The following is a 23,398-nucleotide window of genomic DNA, read 5'->3' on the forward strand; positions in this document are numbered from 1 at the left end:
TGTAGCTGCCATTTGACCATCTACAAAATACACCACAGTTACTCACTTGGGATATTCCTGACAATTCTTCCCAAACTCACCACCTCTACAAAAAGGATCAGCCACAGAAGGCATGTGGGAGCATCACCACCTACAGATCTAACTCTATCCCGATGAAAAGTATCAGAATTCTGGTGACATTGCAGGGTCTTAGAGAGGTATTCACTTGAGTGAGTGCAGTGTGTTAAGAGGTGACTCGTCGCCTGCTTCTCAATCCAAATATGGATGGGCAATGAATGCTGACCCTGCCAGTGAGCCCAAAAGTGAGAAAGGTGAAACTTAAAGCTGAAACATAAATTTAAGAATGAAACTGTAACATTACCTGATTGCCTGACACGCTGCACTGTCTGCTGGTAAGCCACTTCTGATGGAGGCACCAAAATAAGGAAGTCCACCTTCTCAAAGGAGCCCAGATCCAGATTTTGTGTGCTGGAATCAGCAATTGCGCAGACATGAGATAACAGCTTTCGAGCTGCAGCAAGTTGTATGGGATGAATATGACATGTTTCTTTGTTTGAAATTGTGGCTAGTGGATATAAAAATTAAAATAGAAAATATTAATCACTGCTCTTAAAAGTTCAATTTATTGAATTTACTGGGTCACTGAATATGACAGACTACATTGACAACAAAAACTATAATCAGATAGAATAGATCTTATTCCCCATATAATACTAACTAGTATAAGGTGAAACCATGCGACATGAAAGAAATACTACCAATATTTTTTAAATTGTAGAACAGATTCCAACTGTTTTCTGAATATTCCTTCATTGTCATTTACATAATAAAACTTATGACCACAACTCTCATCTAACTGCAAACCCACTTCTCTCAAATTCTCTAATTCCAGTCTTTCCATCTCTATCTTATTTTCTTTGTATTTTCTTTGAGAGGCAGATTTTGGAAAGGTGCAAACATAACAGGGTTGTTATGGGTGACTTTAACTTCCTTAATGTTGATTAGCACTTGATTAGTTCCAAGGGTTTAGATGGGGCAGAGTTTGTTAAGTGTGTCCAGGATGGATTCCTGTCACAGTATGTTGACAGGCCGACTAGGGGGAATGCCATACTAGATCTAATATTAGGTAACGAACCGGGTCAGGTCACAGATCTGTCAGTGGGTGAGCATCTGGGGGACAGTGATCACCGCTTCCTGGCCTTTAGCATTATCATGGAAAAAGATAGAATCAGAGAGGACAGGAAAATTTTTAATTGGGGAAGGGCAAATTATGAGGCTAGAAGGCTAGAACTTGTGGGTGTGAATTGGGATGATGTTTTTGCAGGGAAATGTACTATGGATATGTGGTTGATATTTAAGGATCTCTTACAGGATGTTAGGGATAAATTTGTCCCGGTGAGGAAGATGGAGAATGGTAGGGTGAAGGAACCATGGGTGACAAGTGAGGTGGAAAGTCTAGTCAGGTGGAAGAAGACAGCATACATGAGGTTTAGGAAGCAAGGATCAGATTGGGCTATTGAGGAATATAGGGTAGCAAGAAAGGAGCCTAAGAAGGGGCTGAGAAGAGCAAGAAGGGGGCATATCAAGGCCTTGGCGAGTAGGGTAAAGGAAAACCCAAGGCATTCTTCAATTATGTGAAGAACAAAAAGATGACAGGAGTGAAGGTAGGACCGATTAAAGAAAGGTGGGAAGATGAGCCTGGAGGCTGTGGAAGTGAGCGAGGTGAATACTTCTCTTTGGTATTCACCAATGAGAGGGAGCGATGATGGTGAGGACAATATGAGTGAGGTTGATGTTCTGGAGCATGTTGATATTACGGGAGAGGAGGTGTTGGGAGTTGTTAAAATACATTAGGACGGATAAGTCCCCGGGGCCTGACGGAATATTCCCCAGACTGCTCCACGAGGCGAGGGAAGAGATTGCTGAGCCTCTGGCTAGGATCTTTATGTCATTGTTGTCCACGGGAATGGTACCGGAGGATTGGAGGGAGGCGAATGTTGTCCCCTTGTTCAAAAAAGGTAGTAGCGATGGACCAGGTAATTATAGACCAGTGAGCCTTACGTCTGTGGTGGGAAAGCTGTTGGAAAGGATTCTTAGAGATAGAATCTGTGGGCATTTAGAGAATCATGGTCTGATCAGGGACAGTCAGCATGGCTTTGTGAAGGGCAGATTGTGTCTAACAAGCCTGATAGAGTTCTTTGAGGAGGTGACCAGGCATATAGATGAGGGTAGTGCAGTGGATTCGATCTACATGGATTTCAGTAAGGCTTTTGACAAGGTTCCACACGTTAGGCTTATTCAGAAAGTCAGAAGGCATGGGATCCAGGAAAGTTTGGCCAGGTGGATTCAGAATTGGCTTGCCTGCAGAAGGCAGAGGGTTGCGGTGGAAGAGTACATTCAGATTGGAGGGTTGTGACTAGTGGTGTCCCACAAGGTTCTGTTCTGGGACCTCTATTTTTCGTGATTTTTATTAACGACCTGGATGTGGGGGTAGAAGGGTGGGTTGGCAAGTCTGCAGACGACACAAAGGTTGGTGCTGTTGTAGATAGTGTAGGGGATTGTTGAAGATTGCAGAGAGACATTGATAGGATGCAGAAGTGGGCTGAAAAGTGGCAGATGGAGTTCAACCTGGAGAAGTGTGAGGAGGTACTCTTTGGAAGTACAGACTCCAAGGCAGAGTACAAAGTAAATGGCAGGATACTTGGTAGTGTGGAGGAGCAGAGGGATCTGTGGGGTACATGTCCAGAGATCCCTGAAAGTTGCCTCACAGATAGATGGAAGCTTATGGGGTGTTAGCTTTCATAAGTCGAGGGAATAGCGTTCAAGAGACGAGAGGTAATGGTGCAGCTCTATAAAACTCTAGTTAGGCCACACTTGGAATACTGTGTCCAGTTCTGTTCGCCTCACTATAGGAAGGATGTGGAAGCATTGGAAAAGGTACAGAGATTTACCAGGATGCTGCCTAGCATAGAAAGTATGGATTATTGATCAGAGATTAAGGGAGCTAGGGCTTTACTCTTTGGAGAGAAGGAGGATGAGAGGAGACATGATAGAGGTGCACAAGATATTAAGAGGAATAGACAGAGTGGACAGCCAGCTCCTCTTCCCCAGGGCACCACTGCTCAGTACAAGAGAACATGGCTTTAAGGTAAGGGGAGGGAAGTTCAACGGGGATATGAGAGGAAGGTTTTTCACTCAGAGACTGGTTGGTGCGTGTAATGCACTGCCTGAGTCAGTGGTGGAGACAGATACACTAGTCAAGTTTAAGAGGTATATAAGACAGGTATATAGAGGAATTTAAGGTGGGGGGTTATATGGGAGGCAGGGTTTGGGGGTCGGCACAACATTATGGGCTGAAGGGCCTGTAATGTGCTGCATTGTTCTATGTTCTAAGGCATTGGTCAGACTGTACTTGGAGTATTGTGAGCAGTTTTGAGCCCCTTATTTAAGAAATACTATCCACAATACCACCAAACTTTGTGTCATCTGCAAACTTGCCAACCCACTCTTCTACCCCTACATCCAGGTCGTTAATAAAAATCATGAAAAGTAGAGGTCCCAGAACAGATCGTTGCAGGATACCACTAGTCACAACCCTCCAATCCAAATGTATTCCCTCCACCACTATCCTCTGCCTTCTGCAGGTAAGCCAATTTTGAATCAACCCGGACAAACTTCCCTGGATCCCATGCCTTCTGACTTTCTGAATAAGCCTACTGTGTGGTAACTTGTCAAATGCCTTACTAAAATCCATGTAGATCACATCCACTGCACTACCCTCATCTATATGTCTGGTCACCTCCTCAAACAACTCTATCAAGCTTGTTAGACACGATCTGCCCTTCACAAAGCCATGCTGACTGTCCCTAATCAGACCATGATTCTCTAGATGCCCACAGATTCTATCTCTAAGAATCTTTTCCAACAGCTTTCCCACCACAGACGTAAGGCTCACTGGTCTATAATTACCTGGACTATCGCTACTACCTTTTTTGAACAAGGGGACAACATTCACCTCCCTCCAAACCTCTGGTACCATTCCCATGGACAATGATGACATAAAGATCCTAGCCAGAGGCTCAGCAATCTCTTCCCTCACCTCATGGAGCAGCCTGGGGAATATTTTGTCAATATGCCTTATAAAGCCACGGGGCAGCCCCCTCATTGAATGGGAATATTGGATGCTCACCTGAACAAACTGTTGGTCCTTCAACTGAGGCATCAAATTTCAATGAAGCATTGAAACCAGAACCTTGACTATTCTCTACCAGAGTGCACTTTTCCAAGAGTGTGTCAAGATCTCCATCTGGTTAAAGTACCAACAGAAGCAAAAATGATAAACATATTTGTTACATGTGGCAAATAAACAAAGTATAGTCTTGCCATTTAAATTTTCAGTTGTAGAATACATTGATATTCATAACGTTTATTTTCATTCCTCATGCATCTAAAATATATTTTGGAGTTATCGGAGTTTGCTCTCAAGGCCTTTGAACACAAAGTGGAATTAATTTACCCAAATTTAATCAAGTAAGCACAGATCAGAACTCCCTCTCGGAAAGCTTTCTGCTTTTTTTCCTGTACACTGACCAGAGACACCAAGGAGACTTTCCAGTGCTGATTCTCTTGCTTTGTTCAGTTCTCATCAGTTCTATCTGCTGGCTATCTTTTCATAGAAAAAAACATTTCTTTGCGGGGGGGGGGGGGGAGTGTCCAGCTTTTCATAACTAAAATTACTGTTGGTAACCACAGATAAGAGTTTGAAATGTACCACTATTGTTGATGACAAGAGAAATTCTTCTCTTGATCACAGTTCAATTGAAATGTCAGTCATAATCCTCTGAAGTTTTATGGCATTATCCTGAAGGTGGACCAGGAAATCGGCTGTCCAGATGGAAGACCTGTCAGATTAGAGTCATACAGAAATACCACACAGAAACAGCCCTCTCAGCCCATCTAATCTGTGCTGGACTGTTATTCGACCTGGACCCATTAACCCGCACCTCGATCACAGCCCTCCCATCCATTTACCTATACGAACATCTCTTAAATGTCCAAATTGAATCTGCATCTACCATTTCCACATTCGCACCACTCTCTGAGTGAAGACATTCTACCTTATATTTCCCTTAAATATTTCACCTTTCACTCTTAACCTATGACTATTTCAACATAACATCACAACTCCTATACTCAATATTTTAATTTATGAAGGCCAATGTGCCAAAAGCTCTCTTTAGGATCCTGTCTACTTTGACACCAAGGAATTATGGATCTGCATTGCCAGATCCCTCCATCTACCACACTCTACTTAGTGTCCTACCATTAACTATGCATGTGCTACCATAGATGATGCTCCTAAAGTGAAACGCTTCACACCAATCAGCATTAAACTCCATCTGTCATTTTCCATTCCCATTTTTCCAGCTGGTCCAGATCCCACTGCAAGCTTTCAATATTTTCCTCATTATCCACTACAACCCAACCTTGGTGTCATCCACAAATTTGCTGATCTAGTTTATCACATTATCACCCACATTGCTGATACAGATGACAAACAGAAATGTCCCTGAGATCACAATCCTGGAGGTCCTGTACTCTAACTTAGCACCTAACTCCTAAAACTCTTTCCTGCCTATGTCACTGGACCACAGCCTCTGACTGCTCATCCCCCTCAAGAATGCCAAGGGCTCGGTCTGAGTTGTTTCATCTAGGAATAACGTTATCAACCACAGAACTTCCTGTCCAATCACTACTGCTCACATCTTCTCCCCCCACTTCCTTTCAGAGTCACAGAGACCAACTGACTCTGTGCCAGAGATGAACTCTGTTGCTTTCCCCTGCTGGGCTGTGATCCCCAATAGTACACAAAACATTTATATTTTTATTGGAGGGAACAGCCACAAGTGTAGTCAGCAACGGAGACTCAGTTACCTGTGTCATGAATCTTAGGTGTAACTACCTCCCTGTATCTCCTTTCAAAGATCCTTTAGATTCCCGTATGAAGAGTTCGTCCAACTCTAGTATCATTTCCCTAATGTGGGAAGCTGCCACTGCAAGCACTCCTTGCAGGAGTAATTGTCAGGGGTAACGGAGGTCTCTCTGTCTTCCCACGCCCCACAAGAGGAGAATTCCACTGTCCTGATTGTCATTCCCTCTGCTCAAACTGTGCAATGATAAAGAAAGAAAGAAACACACCAGAAACTTAACTTAATCTCACCTCTCGTAGGCAAAGCTTCTTGGGCCAAAGCCTCAGCTGCCCACTCCAACCCCGCCCGCTCCTCTCAAACCTAACTTCTTTTTATTTGCCCGAGTGCCTAATAACCCGAGTGATCTCAAGCTTCACAGAAAGACCCCACTCGATTTATAAATCTAGCCCTCACTCGCAACAAGTAACTGCTCAAGCACTAACCTTCCACAACCTCTCACTTCAGCAGTCTAAAGCAGCCCCCTGCTTCAAGCAAACATCAATCATACCTGTGCCCAAAAATATGGCAACCTGCTTCAATGACTATTCTGTGACACCGTGATGAAATACTTCAAGCGGTTGGTCATGAAGCATATCAACTCCTGCCTGAGGAGCAACCTGGGTCAACATTAGTTTAACTACCACCACCACCACAGGACAACAACAGAAACTATTTCTTTGGCTCTTCACTCAACTCCAAAACTCCTAGACAATGACATCAGGAAGTTCTTCATTGACTACAGCTCAGCATTCAACACTACCATCTCCTTAAAACTCTTCAATATGTTCCAAGACCTGCAACTTGATAGCTTCCTGTGCAACTGAATCCTCAAATTGCTCATAGGCAGACCCCATTTAGTAAAGATCAGCAACATCTCCTCCACGCTTGCCATCAGCATAGACACACCACATGTCCCTGTGTTAAGCCCCTGCTTTACTCACTTGAAACCTATTATAGTGGAAAAGTACAGCTCCAATGCTGTATTTAAGTTTGCTGACAACATCACTGTTGTTGGCCGAATCAAAAGAGCTGACAAAACAACATATAGGAGGGAAACGGAAAATATGGTTGAGTGGTGCCACAACATCAGCAAACCAGTCAACATCAGCAAAAACCAAGAAGAGCTAATATTTGATGACAGGAGGAAGAAGCTGGAGTTCCATGAGTCAGTTCTCATTTGGGGTCTGGAGGTGCAGAGGGTCAGTATCTTAGATTTTCCGGTGTTATCATATTGGAGGACCAGTCTTGAGACCAACTCATAAATTTCATCACAAAGAAAGAACGAGTGCACCTCTAATTTCTTAGAGGTTTGCACAGATTTGGCATGTTATCAAATATTTCAACTTCAATAGATGCACAGTGGAGAGTATCCTAACTGGTTGCACCATGGCCTGGTATGGAAACACCAAAGCACAGGAACATTGAAGGCTATAGTAAGCAACCTATTCTATCACAAGCAAAACCATTCTCAGCACTGAATACATTTACTTGGAGCACTGTCATACAAAAGCAGTATTCTTCACAAAAGAGCACACCATCTGAGCCATGCCTTCCTTTCACTACTACCATCAGGCAGAGGTAGAAAAGCCTTAGGTCTCACACCATCAAGTTCAGGAACAATTATTACCTTACAATTATCATGCTCCTGAACCAGTGTGGATAGCTTACCTGAACAGATTCTACAATCTACAGGTTCACTTTCAAGGATACTTTACAATACATGTTCCGAGTACTATTTGTAGCTCCTGGACAACTATAATGATCTACTTAAACATGTGCCTTATAACAGCCTGAAGAGAAATGGCCTTTCTTTTATCCAACCAGCAGCAAAATGATATTGAGGGTTCTGAAGATAATGAAGATTTCCTACAATTCTAATTTTGATTCTAGTTTTCAGTAGGCCCATTACTATTTTGGACAACATACCAGTCTGAGAATCCGTTCCAAGGCAGAAAGACATATTTTAATGTATAATTACTGAATATCACAGCCTTGAATATGTGGACAATGAAACATATCTTCCTTCATACACAAGATGTTGTTAGGTGCTATTTCAGGTCAAGTAAGTTCACAGAGGAGTGGGGCCAGAAAATGAAGGCTGTTTTTCCACCCCTACCCTGATAAACACCCACATCACAAATATGTAAACCAATTCCCCAGCAACCAGATAATAAGGAATGGGGTGGGAAGCCGGTGACAGCAATAACTTACCTGGACAAAGGCTGCTAAAGAAATCTCCTAGTGTCCCAATTTTCCCAGTGACAAGCTCATAGTTAATTTCTTTCAGATGCTCTTTTGGATCAAGCATTCTTCCAGTCAAAAATACAGCCTGACATTTCCCTAGAAAAATAAGAGGTATGTAAAAAGGAACAGTTGGGAACCTTTTAGAATGAAGTAGAGACAGATCATTAGAGATAAACATGCCTTCACCACCTTCTCTTCGGCAACACTAACACCCCACTCAGTCTCTCCATGCTCCCACATTCCTATCATTCACTCCAACCCTCCTGTTCCACTACAAATTAAAACATGATTCCTAAGCTTTTAGCTCAAATGAAAGATAATTGATTTGAACCATCAATTTTGCTTCTCCTTCCTCAGATGATCCCTGATCTGCTGACTAACGCCAGCATTTGATATTTCAGTTTCAGACTTCCAGCACCTGCAATGTTTTGCTTTTCACTCACTGACTCAATATAGCTATGATGCACAACAACCACAAATTAGTAACCTATTCTGACTGCAGAGTTACATCAGAAGTATACAGGAATACATGCTTGCACTCTATGCATAAGGATTTCTTCCAAAGTCCAGTTAAACAGATTGGTTAGGTTGAATACCGGTTGTATAGGGGCCTTTTATTGAACTGAGATTCCTGGTTTAAAAAAAAACACTTAAATCACAAACTGCTCCAGCCACCTTGCACTAATTTCTCTGAACACTTAATGAAGGGCAGTGGGAGAGCATGGAGAATAGAGTTTGCATAGAACAGAGCCAAGGGAAAAACAGGAGTAGTCCTATACATTCTGGCACTAAAAGTGCCACTAGCTCGCTGTCTTTGAAAATAGTTCAAGTAAAATCTTTTTTAAATAAGTTTCTCTCTTTTGTTAATGGGATTAAAGTGATAGGATGAATATTTCTTAGATTTCCAGAAGGGACACATAATTTTCTAAGAGTCTCTACTTACTGCACTACAACATAGTTTTTAATGAAACTGAGTAACAAATAACAGATGCCAATTATGTTATCAATTTTCTGGTATTGGCAATACATTCCAATTTCTATTCCACTGCTATTTTATTTTACCACAGTGGCAACTAAGATGTAGAAATGAATAGAAAAGTCAAGTGAACAAAAGATCCATTGAATGAAATCATTATTCATTTAACTGCATTTATAAATTGTGTTGTTGGTTGGAGTACATCCCATGAAATTGCTAATTAGAAAATGGTGTTTATATTCCCTGTAGTGTCTACTCCAATGAGATTTCTTCATCAACTTTGATGACATCTCTCTCCTGTGACCTTGAATCAAAAAAAGATTGAAAACACCAAATCACATGAAGATGAATTCTTACTAGTTTCCCACCAAATCACATGTCATCCATACTTTTAGCTTATTGCTATTTATGGTAGCTTGCTGTGTGAAAATTGGGTTGTCTTGATTCTTGCATTACAAAAGAGAAAATATTTCAAAAAATGTCCCATAGATGAACTGTGGGATATCCCAAAGAGCATGAAATACGTGATGTAACGGCAAATTCTTTTATTGTCAACTAAGCAATTAGACATAGTCAAATACTCTGACACATTCTAGCTGGAGTGATCACCTCTTAGAGCATGAAAAAATCTGAGTAAAGCACAGTAACTAACTGTGGAATTGTTAATGAGACTTCACCTTAATTGAGAAAAGTAAATGATGTAATTATTTCTGTCCATAAGCAAAACACTGTGGGTGCTGGAAATATGCTGTCTGAGAATGCCAACACAGACACATTGGACACTTCTGGAAATCTATAATATTCAACCAGCACTATGTTAAAAAGTGCAATTACTTATCATGTTTAGTATAGTGAAAAGTACCTCAGTGTACAAAAGATGCAATACCAAAAAGAAACGAAGAAGCAGACAGAGAAATCAGCACAGGAATGAAACTTGGGAAGTAATCATTCAGAAGTGGGAACCACAAAATGTTAAAACTGGCTAAAAGGAGAGAGAGAAGTGTGAACCTAGTTAAAGGTAAACCACCCACCTCTGTAAAAGAGAGGAGGCGATGGATGAGGGTGATGTGTTCAAGCATATGAAATGCTGGAAAAAAAAGGTTGTTAAGAATGAGAGTGAAAGACAATCATTTACCTTTACATTGTCATATAGGATGCCATTTGTGATTTTGATAAGGGACTATGGCAGTCCTGTGGTGGGGTGGAGTAAGAAAAATGCTGATGGATACTCATAAATGGAGATTCACTTAAGGTAGACATGCATTTGGAAACTGGATACATGTTGATATAGTAATGCAAGACAAATTCAACCTGAGATTTTACTGTTCAAGTTTCAAAAATATCAAATACTGACCTGTAACCACAACACATGACTCAGTGCTTTGGTTCTTACTGGTGCAAATGATTACCACAAAATTCTTTCCTTGTAATTTACCCTCACCAAGAAGTTTAAATGTTTCTGCAAGGCCTTCTGCCAATGAAATTGTCCAGTCAATAATCTTGACGGCATTCTTACAGGAACTGGCCGCTAACTTAGCCAGCCAGGTGAGCTGCTTTGGGGTGACATCCATAGCCTGCGATGACACATTTGTTCCTATCTGAGAAATCGCTTGCTGGTAATGTTTGGTTTCAGTAAGATTAGACTCCTGCCATGCTCTCACCAATATATGTTCCAATTCCTCAATTAAGGGCACCTGATCTGGTTCTAGGAAACAAAAAATAAGTAAGTTCAAATATTCAAGATTTCAATGGTATAGAAATCTAACCACTTATTATTTCCAATAAAAATCAGAAACATGCACTTCATAAAATAAAGAACTGACTTATAACAGCATTTCAGTTTATTCAATTACACAAGTGTACGATCGGGAGATAATCAGAGTTTCACAATAGACTTGCTAATGTAGAAATAAGTATTTCTTCATTTAGCAACATACTGTACATCATCAAGCCATCATTATTCTGAGCAGCCGTATGAATAGTGAATATGCACTGAAAATGAAATAAGTGATTAATAGAGTGATTTTAGTTCCTATTTTATAACTCCATTGTCAGTACAGCAATCAGAAGATCACAGTGATTTATATGCCAATTTACATCACTCTACATTTCGTGGCTATTAATTTTAACACTTCTTCATTCCGCTCTCCTGCCATGCATAAATGAATCCATAATGCAAGTTCAGTTCTATAAGAACACTGGTTATGTGAATCTGGGTAGTCTGGGTTCGGATCTCACTACAGAAACATGAGTAAAATAAGTATACTAACATATTACTGTAGTACCAGCAGACTGCTGCATTCTTGATGTGATGTCTTTCAAGCAAGAAGATATTAATTTACCAAGTCATGAGGACATGAAGAACTCCACAACCTTATTTCAAAAGACAGCACTGCCCTTAGCCCTCCCTAATATTTATCCCTTAACCACTATAAGAATAATTCATAGCTTCTGCAGTATTTTGACTTGGGTATGTTGGCTGCTTGTTTCTTAAAAGGGACTATATAATTGCAGGAGGTTTGCTTTAAATAAACATGAGACATTTAACACATTGTTCCCAATACACTGACTTCTTGATTTCAAGTGGAGGCTTTGAGTATTGTTCTGAATATTTTAGGGTAAATCCACTAAAAAGTCGTGAATAATTTAAAACAACAACAACAAAAGAAATCGAGTTAAGAGTGATTGCAACAGCTTCTCAGCATCTTAAAAGAGGCTTCACTGGAACATTATCTGCCAGGATTTGATATAGAACCCATTAGAAAGTATTAGGGTAAACAAACAGATGTATGGCCAAAGAGATGCTGTTTGAGATGCAACTAAATGGAAGACAAATGTCTGCAGAGGATAGAGGTTTAAGAAGAAAATTACAGGGTTAAACTGCTTACCTTTTTCTAGAAACTATACTTCTATTCAAAATAACTGAACCCTACTAATTTATGATCTGATAAAACTGCTTTTGAATTACTTACCAAGTTGAACAAGATAGTACACAGTTAGTAAGATCTGCATCTCTACAGACATTACTGTGGACACAGATGCACAATGCTGCTCATACCCTCTGGGTAAAGACTGGGTGTTTCCATAGCAATTCTGTAGCAATGGATTAACCACCACATCATTCAGATTACCACAAAGGTGAGGAAAGCTTCCATGGCCTAAAAAAAATAAATTTTTGAATTATCCTTTTAATTTATAATGATTAATTATTTCATTTTATTACATACTAGAGATTTTTTGGATTTAAAGTTCTTTTTTTATAACCGTAAGATAATAATTCTGCTGAAGATTCCATCTTCAGTACATAAGCAATTCTTTTGGTAGGCTTGGCACACTAAGTAAAATAATAATTTGTAAACCATGTGCTATTAGTACCCAAACAATCAATCACATTCTCAAATTACCCTCCCAGTCCCCATAGTGACAGATGAAACTAAAATTTGGAAAAACTGAAATTCTACCTCTAATCACCATACCAGTCAGAACATTGGTGCAGTAATTCAGATTCTGGTGTGTGTCTCAAAAAGAAGCAGGTTACATCTGATTGATATATTGGAGGCTCGGTTAAACTGTATGTTAAAGGCAGAGTAATGAAATACAGTGACAGGCCAGAAAGGGTCAAGCTGCAAAATCTCTGAATTGCTTTTCCTAGAAACCCCATGGAGTTACTTAAGAGTCACCCAATGTGCAGAGATCCTATCCTTTTCCAACCCAATTGCAAACACCAAGATAATCACTTCATCTGATTGCCAAGGATCACACCTATGGGCCCAAAGGTTTTGATGGACAAATTCTCACTCTGTCTGCACAGGTTGTGAAGACGACAATCCAGGCTTTGCCAACAAGTCCCAGCAAGACTCCAAATACCTCCCTCTACTGGGTCCAGTCTGAACCCACTTTTCAGCCAGAATTGCCCAAGCGTCCAGTTCATTTCATTTACATTCAATTACCTTTAAGGATTACAGGTCGGGTCCCGCAGTTTTTAAATAAATTATCAGGTACAACCACAGGCTCTTCGGAGGCTGTAAGTGGAGAATGAGCAGGTCCTAAATGACTGGACTGAGTCATGCAAGTCATTTCCACAAGTTCTGTAAGCAGTAAGGGGAATCAATGAATTTCATGAAAGACTTACATTCAGCAAGTGGTCCAGCATACAAATGTGGTGTACTTTTTCTGTCTTAACCAAGATAAGTTAAGAAGATGATGCTGTTTGACAGTATATTCTGTAGGCATTTAGATCAAAAGCAAAACAGAGCAGACATTGGAAATTTGAAGGATGATTGGCCCAAGGTATTGCCTGCCTGTGCAACTTATGTAATTTTATATAATTTTCCTTTACTCATATATAATCTGGCAGGAGAGGAAGAATAATAATACAATTTATATAGTTTAATGAAACATTTTTGTTTCACATTGGCAGCATTTTGACTAACAACCAAAAACACACTATTCTACCCAGCCACTACTAACGGAGGAAAAGAAGCAGCCTTAATCTACACATCAGAAGCAGCAAACCATCGAACAGAGATATACATCAACAGGACTACAATCACCCAACTATGTTATCACAAACACCTAATTAAATATGCAGTAGGGCTGTACCACTACCACATAAAAGCTTTTCCCAAGGAGTAGCTCCCAGCACTTCCTACAACAATAGCAGCCCCAGAACCAACATTATCAGACAGGAAAGAATAGCACTGTTGTAGACCCAAAATCCCAAAGGGAATAAAATATTCCAATAAATGATAGACATGAAGCTTCACCTATATAACAAACTGTTACATCTCAACAAGAACCCGTCTCTTCCTTAATTCTCCATCAACTACTCTGTAACAAAACATTCCAAAAGCACCATTCTCTGAAACATGACAGTATTTACTTCACTGTTAATATTTTCAGTATTAACCTCCATTGTTTATTTATCTTGTATACATGGCATTGTAGTACTTGATTGTTTCAAGAAACAAAATAAATATGCAGAAAATAATTGTGCTTTATTTGTATCATTCACAAGATCAGAAGACTCAGGAGGAGAATTAGGCCATTTGGCCCATCGAGTCTGTTCTGCCATTTCATCATGGCTGATCCAATTTTCCTCTCAGCCCCAATTTCTTGCCTGCTCCCCGCATCCCTTCATACCCTGACCAATGAAGAATCTATCAACCTCTGCCTTAAATATACACAAAGACTTGTCCTCCACAGCTGCCTGTGGTGAAGAATTCCACGGATACACCACTCTCTGGCTACAGAAATTCCTCCTCATCTCCATTCTAAAAGGGCGCCCCTCTGATCTAGACTCTCCAACAGGAAACATCCTCTTCACATCCACTCTAGCAAGGTCCTTTAACATTCGATAGGTTTCAATGAGGTCACCTCTCTTTCTTCTGAATTCTACTGAATATAGACCCACATTCATCAAACACTCTTCAAATGACAAGCATAATAGAACGTTCAATATTTATAGCATAGTACACACCCTTCTGCCCAAATTGTTGTGGAATCTTTTAACCTACTCTGTGATCATTGCAATCCTTTCCTCCTCCAAAGCTCTCCATTTTTCTTTCATCCATGTACATACAAGATTATCTTAAATGCCCTAACATATCTACCTCTACCACAAACCCAGCAATGAGTTCCACACACCCACCACTCTCTGTGTAACATTGCCTGACATTCCACTCACCTCCCCCCTCCCCGTAAGCTTTCCTCCAATCACATTAAAATTACAAGCCATTTCTATCCTGAGAAAAAGTCTCCGGCTGCCCACTCTATACACATCTCATCATTTTATAAACTTCTACTAATTCTTCTCTCAGCCTCTTTGCTCCAAAGAGAAAAGCCCTAGCTAACAGTCTCCTCATAAGACATCCACTCTAATCCCTGGTCAATCTCCACTGCACCCTTTCTAAAGCATCCATGTCCTTGCTTTGAGAGGCTGGTCAAGGATTACATCTGGAACTCGCTACCACCCAAACTATACCCCCTACAATTAACCTACCGGCACAACCAATCGACAGGCAACGCACTAGCCACTGCTTTACATACCGTCCTTACACATTTGGAGAAGAAGGATGCTTATGCGAGAATGCTGTTCTTGGACTATAGTTCAGCACTCAACACCATAATTCCATCCAGGCTTGACAGGAAGCTCAGAGACCTTGGCCTTGACCCTGCCTTGTGCAGCTGGATCTTGGACTTCCTGTCAGATTGCTGGCAAGTGGTAAGAGTGGGCTCCCTCACCTCCATCCCTCTGACTCTCAATACAGGAGCCCCACAGGGCTGTGTACTAAGTCCCCTCCTTTCCTCCCTGTTTTCCCATGACTGTGTTGCCACACAGAGCTCTAATCTGCTAATTAAATTTGCCAAAGACACTGCATTGTTTGGCATAATCTCAAACAATAACGAGGTGGCCTACAGGGAAGAAGTCATCTCTTTGACACAGTAGTATCAAAAAAACAACCTCTCCCTCAATGTCACAAAAACAAAGGAGCTGGTTGTGGATTACAGGAGGAATAAAAACGGGCTAACCCCTATTGGCATCAATGGATTTGGGATTGAGAGGGTGAACAGCTTTAAGTTCCTCAGCATCCGCATGACCGAGGACCTCACATGGTCTGTACACACCAGCTGTCTGGTGAAAAAGACACAACAGCACCTGTTTCACCTGTTTGGTATGTACCCCCAAATCCCAAGAACATTTTACAGAGGCACAATTGAAAGCATCCTGACTGGCGATGTCACTGCCTGGTATGGGAACTGTACCTCCCTTAATCGCAAGATTTTGCAGAGAGTGGCGCGGACAGCCCAGTGCTTCTGTAGTTGTGAACTTCCCATGATTCAGGACATTTACAAAGACAGGTGTGTAAAAGAGCCTGGAGGATCATTGGGGATCTGAGTCACCGCAACCACAATCTATTCCAGCTGCTACTATCCGGGAAACGGTTCCACAGCATAAAAGCCAGATCAACAGGCTCCAGGACAGCTTCTTCCACCTGGCCATCAGACTGATGAACTCAAGCTGATCTGAGTGTAGTTCTGTTACATTGACTGTTCTATTTATTATAAATTACTATGCTTGCACATTTAAATGGGGATGTACAGTAACATAAAGATTTTTACTCCTCATATATGTGAAGGATGTAAGAAATAAAGTCAATTCAATTCAATTCCTTTCTATAAGGTAACCAAAACAGAGCATAATACTCTAAGTACATAAGCAGATTTATAAAGCTGCAACATTAGTACATCCCTGAATAATGAAGGCCAACACTCCATGCACCTTCTTAACCACCCTATCAGTTCTGCATCCGATCAGCACCCTATTGTAACTTACGATAACTTTCTAAACCACCAACCTTTGAGCTGATGACCATTCATCAGCGGATCTAGGTTAGGAAACTCTTAATTAATTGAACTTCACACTTTACAGTCTTGGCACAAACAACAACATAACGATGTTGATCCCAGGCCAACAACCAATACTCACTCAGACCACTTATCCAACTTACAACACTGAAATAAGGGATCTCCTGTTGGCCAGATCCTTTTTCTCCCAGCTCCTGGCATGGGGGGTTCTTCCTTGTGATTCTGAATCTTCGAAGTTATCATTACTTTTTATTTGAAGTCTCTGCTTTTATATTCAGTCCTTACCAATTCAAATGTTTCATTTCAGTATTATGGGTGTTATTCAGTGTCATATAACTGACCTATAACACCTTCGTATTGGCTCTCGTCCAAGCCAGCATCCATTTACTGCCTTCTTCTGCAAGTAACAATTGATAATACGGCTCTTTGCTTTAGTTACCAAAATAGTAAACAGCTCGAATCACTCAGGACAGACACACACTCCACCATTCACAGACCTACATGTTATATCTAACGAAAGACCATCTCACAAAACTCTGCTTATTTGGAAATGATCTCTAGTCTAGCTGATTACCCAGAGCATCACTGTGTCTACTTTAAAACTCTGATCAAACCAATCAACTCCAGTTCACAAAACAGAGGATGCAGAGCAGCTTCACAAAATGGCAACTTCCATTCCTTCAACCTCATGGCAAGAACAAAGGCAACTGGTTTGCCTGCTTCCAGTGTCCTTAACCCTTTCAAGTCCAATGTCTTCTTCCACATTTAAATTCCTCCATGGCCAACAGTATCACCTACACATTTACTAACCAGCTTTCACTTCCTCGTCTGAGTCACTTGAAAAAATCACAGAGAGCAGGTACCCAAGAACAAATCCCTGCAAAACATCACTGGTCACCGATCTTCCAGGCAGAAGACACTCCATCAACTACTACCGCCTACCTTTTCTGGGCAATCTGATAAATGTAAGGAAAAACATTCTATCTTTTACAAGGATTTTGAATGGTCATAAAATCTGGACTCTACTGAGAGGAAAAATGCTTTACAAGAGCTCAGAGAAAATGCACTTGCTTGCTAGCAAACACATTTTAAGTTATGGTGTATTTCCAAAAGTAGAAAATTAGTACTTTTAAAGTAATTGACATGAATAGAGAAAACAACTTTCCTCTATAAAGCCACTAATGCTCCCTAGTTAAGTGCATGTATATCCAAATTTTTAAAAACATTTTTAAAATTGTACTTTGAAGTGTAATGAATTACAGCACTGTTCAGTCTCCAAAATCTTAGGTCTTCACATTGACAATTCTGGTGAATATCTAAAATCCTATAAATGACAAAATTGATCTTGCACTTAGAGAGTCAATACAGAGCTGTGTCTGGGTACTTGAGAGAAATACGTAGGAGTTGAATATCCTTAAAGCTCCATCTTGGAATCTATAAAATATTAAGGCAGCTGTACAACACATTGTGAAAATGCATGGAAATACATTGAATAAATGATGAAAATAATGAAGGTGGTAACAGATCCAGTGGTGCATTCGCTCAGATGCAAAAAGAGAACTAAACCATATCTGGCAATTGAGAGCCACAGAGTCATATAGCATTGCAGTAGACCCTTTGCCTCAACTTATCCACGCTAGCCCAGTTTTTAAGGACATGGATGAAACATATCCCTTGACAAAGGATAGAAGGAAGTGGACCTTGAATAAAATACCATTTATTCATTCCTACTTGGCCAGAATAACCATCAGTAGTTGACTAATTAGACTTCAGCAAGGCATTTGACAAGGTCCTGTATGGGAGGGTGGTCAAGAAGGTTCAGTTGCTTGGCATTCAGGATCATGTAGTAAATTGGATTAGACATTGACTTTGTGGGAGAAGCCAGAGAGTGGTAGAGATGGTTGCCTCTCTGACTGGAGGCCTGTGACTTGTGGAGTGCCGCTGGAATTAGTGCTGGGTCTGTTGTTTGTTATCTATATCCATGATAATCTGGATAACTGGATCAGCAAGTTTGTGAAGACACTGAGATTGAGAGTGATGTGGACAGCAAAAGGACTATCATGGCTTGCAGAGAGATCTGCATGAGCTGGAAAAATCATTTGAAAAATGGCAGATGGAATTTAGTGCAGGCAAGTGTGAGGTGTTGCACTTCTGTGGGACCAACCAGGGAAGGTCTTACACAGTAGGGCTCTGAGGAGTGTGGTAGAACAAAGAGATCTGGGAACACAGGTCCATAATATGTTGAGAAAGGTGTCACATGTAGATAGGTTGTAAAGAAAGCTTTTGGCACATCGCTCTTCATAAATCAATGTATTCAGTACTGGAGATGTGATGTTATGTTGAACTTGTATAAGTTGTAGGCGAGGCTTAATTTGGAGTATTGTGTGTAGTTTTGGTCACCTACCTACAGGAAAACTGTAAATAAGGCTGAAAGAGTACAGAGAAAATTTACAAGAATGTTGCCAGGTCTGGAGGACCTAAGCTATAAGGGAAGATTGAACGGGTTAGATTTACAAGGATGTTGCCTGGATTGGGGAGCATGCTTTATGAGAAAATGTTGAGTAAACTTGGCCTTTTCTCCTTGGAGCAACGGAGGATGAGAGGTGACCTGATAGAGGTGTGTAAGATAATGAGAGGCATTGGTTTTGTGGATAGTCAGAGGCTTTTTCCCAGGGCTGAAATGGCTAACATGAGAGGGCATAGTTTTAAGGTGCTTGGAAGTAGGTACAGAGGAGATGACACGGGTAAGTTTTTTTACGCAGAGAGTGGTGAGTTGATGGAATGGGCTGCCGACAGCGGTGGTGGTGGCGGAAACAATAGGGTCTTTTTTAGATAGGTACATGGAGCTTAGAAAAATAGAGGGCTAAGGGTAAGCCTAGGTAGTTCTAAGGTCAGGACATGTTCGGCACAGCTTTGTGGGCTGAAGGGCCTGTATTGTGCTATAGGTCTTCTATGTTTTTATTCCTTAGAGTATAGAAGATTGAGAGGAGATTTAATAGAGGTATAAAAAATTACAAGGAGTATAAATAGAGTAAATGCAAGCAGGCTTTTTCCGCTGGGGTTGAGTGGGCATACAACCAGAGGTCATGGGTTAAAGGTGGAACGTGAAAAGTTTAAGGGGAACGTGAGGGAAACTTCTTTGCTCAGAGGGCCATGAGAGTGCATAATGAGTTAGCAGCACAAGTGGTGCATGCAAGCTTGATTTCAACGATTAAGCAAAATTTGGGTAGTAGAGGTACGGAGGGCTATGGTCCTGGTGCAGGTTGGTGGGAGAAGGCAGTATAAATGGTTTCGGCATGGACTAGATGGGCCGAAGGGCCTGTTGCTGTGTTTTACTTCTTTTTAAATATATGACCCTATAACTCAGTAAAAAAACAATACCTCACTTTAAAATACTAGGTGATAGTACAGTAAGAAAGTAGAATTTAAAAGCAGAAATTGGATGTTGATAATGTTGTTGATATGTCATACCAGCTTTGCTTCCTAAATTCTGAGCAGGTGGATTGCACTGAATGGAGCTCGCCTCTGTTGCTGAAGGGGAATCTGGTGACCAACCCCTGTGGCGCTTCTTTGGAGGACCTGAATTTACCAAGTTGCCTGAAAAGACACCAACAATAAAGATAATGGCAGTTACTTATTGTGATCACAAGTCCATGGCTACCACTGACAAATCCAAAGAGCATGACAAAGATCTTAGCAACAATCAATATTTTTCAGAAAACTACTCAGTATACTTTTGTTATTTTATTTATTGAATAAACCTGACTATACAGTACTTTGAAAGTAGTTCGTGGGCTCTGAAAACTTCAGGAATTTGAAATACTTTATAAATTTGCATCTTTCTTTTTTTATGTGTCCCTTGTAAAAAAAGGTGCCTGGGATGTTACGACAGTCCTAAGGAACTACACAGCAGCAAAAGCCTAGACGTTTATGATCAAGTATCTACAGAGAGATTGAATTAGCTGGCAGACTAGAGCTGAAGCCAAAAAAGATGTCAATGCCTATAATTACATACCTATGACTGAAGGTCTTGACATATTCTGTGTGGCTACATTATTGACCTTCATTGCATTTTGGTGCCTGGATGATTCTCTGTTGTTGTTGGTTACAGAAATTCCTGTAGCAGCACGAGAAACAGTTTGATCTGTTAGAAAACTTGTAATAACAATCTTTCCTTGTCAATGGCTTTCCTCATAATAGGACAAAATTTCAACAAAGAGGAAACAAGGAGGACATTATATTGCTAATAGTTCACGTAATTTTCAAATTGGTATGGTGCCAAAAGAAAGAGTTAATAGTCAATGCTAAAATTAGGAAAAAAATCTTAGGAAAACTGAGAAGCAGCAAGATATATGAAGACGAGAAAATCTGCAGTTGCTGGAAATCCAAGCAACACACATAATGGAGGAACTCAGCAGGCCAGGCAGCATATGGAAAAGAGTAAACAGCCGACGTTTCGGGCCAAGACAGTTTACTCTTTTCCATAGATGCTGCCTGACCTGCTGGATTCCCCCAGTATGTTTGTTAGTAAGATATTCAAGCCTATTTTTATTTAATTCATTAGTACAATCTTTTATTCTGGCATCATAAACTTACTCTGGTTTGTGTAAGGCAGCAAACTTATTCTGGGTCATCTGTGACAATTATTTGCTTATGGACAGAAGTGTCCAGACACACAAAGTGCCGTCTATTGTTGGCATCACTACCATCCCAGTATGCATGACCACCCTTTCCGAACGTGAACCCTGGCCCCATATGATGTCTCAATTTGACCCATGTCCACTGCTTTCCTCTGACTGAACCTTACTCCACTTCTCTGTTCCTTACACTGAACAAGATGTTAAGAACTCTTTAAAAAATTCATCTAGGTTATTCTGACATTATGCTGACTTTCACGTCACCTTTTTGTCTCTAATTGATTCTAATAATCAAATTAATTAACGTTAAACTGGCAGGTTTGTCATGAACTAGTTTCTCCCTATCTGTTTAATATTACAGACAATCTATGGGAAAAATTACTGAAGAGGCAGCTTTGGAAAATCACGGCTAGCGCGCCCGCAACTTCCTTATCTATTTACTGCGGACAGAAATCATCAGATTCTGAAGTGTTGATCCTGATCCCTGGCAGGTGAGACGCTACATCAAGAAGCAGACATAATAAATCAGGCTTAATTGTTTTACTTCTTCTATTCACATTAGCTTAAAAGCACAATCAATGGACAGTACCGTGAATATGGGCAGAGGGTGGAAAGTCATCTCCTTCTATAACACTACCTAACCTACTTATTTTTGCATGAACTCCATCAGAAGAGAGTAACTGGCAGGTTGAACGGAGCACAAGTACCTCTGAAGATTTCAAGCAGAGCTAGAATTCATCCTGCTGCCCCCTCCCCCCCCATCGCACTTAACAGGTTTAAAGATTTAAATTATTCAAAAACACAGCAAAATAATGCCACTAAAGGAATAAAAGATGACAACACCTGCTTGCTGAAGTCCAGCGGATGTTCCAGCAATGCTTTCTGCTGACGACACTGTAGTGGATGAGGCTGGGCTCTCAGGAGGTTGTGACGGAACGCTAGAGGTGGAACTAGAGCCCGATTGTAGCGTTTTGCCCTCTGTTAAAATTAAAAGTCTACTCTTAACAACCAAGCTACTTTGAATCCATAGTCTTACAGGTTTTGCTTCAGATACACTAGAAACTATTACTAGTCCAAAAGCACCCACAAAGACTTGCAATATATTCTGACCTCAGTATAGAAAAGCTTCCCTGAAACTAAACAAGCCAGCCAAAACTGACAGTGAGCCGTAGCAGAAGACGACTGGACGGGGTGATGAGAAGTCTGATTCGAGGTAATTTTAAAGTGCATCTTAAAGAGAAGCAGAGCAGTGATGAGAAGAAAGCAATCATAGATGTAATTCCAAATATAGCACTCACAATTGTTGAAGGCACAGCCACCATTAAAACTGGAAAAGCACAACAGGAAGGTAAAGATATCCTAGGATGTAGAGATGGAGAAGGCCTCTGAAATTGCGAATGCTAAACATAACAATGAGTCTTTGAGATTGGGGATTTCAGCACCTTATTTCTTCCTTTCAAAAGGTGAAATACATCTGTAAAAACATTACTAATAATGGAGCTATTTTAAATTCTGTCCCGATAATAAAACTAGAACCAGTATTTGTTTTTTATTAACCCAATGAATTCTGAGCAAAATCGGCCAGGCACTGATGAACTTCAAATACATATATAAATAAAAATTCATTATCCAGTTCTCACCTGTGCCTTTCCAGCAAATTAAGGGCCCTTTCGTCAGTGTGCCCTGTGCATTTTTAACCAGGTAGCATTTCAGGTACTTTTGTTTCTTGGGCTGAGTGATCAATTTTAAGTTGATATGATTGGAAAATTCTGTGAAGTACCGAAATCCTTTCTCGCCACATCCCACACAATTTCCACAGAAACCTGGAGAAATATTGAACATAAATGCAGTTAGCAAAAATAATGAGGTGTTGCATAATTTAAATAAATAATTTGCAACACAGACTTGCAATTTGTCAGAGATTTTTTTACGAGTCTGAACTGCATTGTTAGAACTCAAAGGACAGAAATCTCTTCTTCAATAACTTCAGTTTCACAAGTTCATAAATAGAAACACAGCCTTGATGTGCTCAAGGTTCATGTAAAACCTGCTGTGGAAAATAAAAATAGTCTGATATAGCTGTAAAGTGCAAAGCTAAAGAAGATAACTATCTTCCTGGTACTTAAGAAAATCAAGGTGAAGTGTCTTAATGACCACTGTAAGGTGGCTCTGACCTCAGTCAGCGTGAAGTGCTTTGAGGAGCA

At 40.5% G+C, this 23,398-nt stretch overlaps 1 protein-coding gene across 1 annotated transcript in view; it reads right to left on the reverse strand.

Moving 5' to 3' along the window:
- The window catches only part of greb1 (growth regulating estrogen receptor binding 1), a 185,956-nt gene that overhangs the window by 70,758 nt on the left and 91,800 nt on the right, over window positions 1–23,398 (reverse strand). Inside the window, exons 7-16 of the mRNA XM_059981878.1 lie at window positions 22,835–23,017; window positions 22,038–22,172; window positions 20,573–20,674; window positions 20,029–20,154; window positions 13,140–13,277; window positions 12,162–12,347; window positions 10,544–10,894; window positions 8,181–8,309; window positions 4,190–4,306; window positions 362–565 (exon numbers count right to left, since the gene is read on the reverse strand). Coding sequence (XP_059837861.1) covers window positions 362–565; window positions 4,190–4,306; window positions 8,181–8,309; window positions 10,544–10,894; window positions 12,162–12,347; window positions 13,140–13,277; window positions 20,029–20,154; window positions 20,573–20,674; window positions 22,038–22,172; window positions 22,835–23,017 — 1,671 coding nt within the window. The remainder of the gene's footprint in view (window positions 1–361; window positions 566–4,189; window positions 4,307–8,180; window positions 8,310–10,543; window positions 10,895–12,161; window positions 12,348–13,139; window positions 13,278–20,028; window positions 20,155–20,572; window positions 20,675–22,037; window positions 22,173–22,834; window positions 23,018–23,398) is intronic.

Source organism: Hypanus sabinus, chromosome 10, assembly GCF_030144855.1.
Source record: "Hypanus sabinus isolate sHypSab1 chromosome 10, sHypSab1.hap1, whole genome shotgun sequence".
NCBI classification, from domain to species: Eukaryota; Metazoa; Chordata; class Chondrichthyes; order Myliobatiformes; family Dasyatidae; genus Hypanus; species Hypanus sabinus.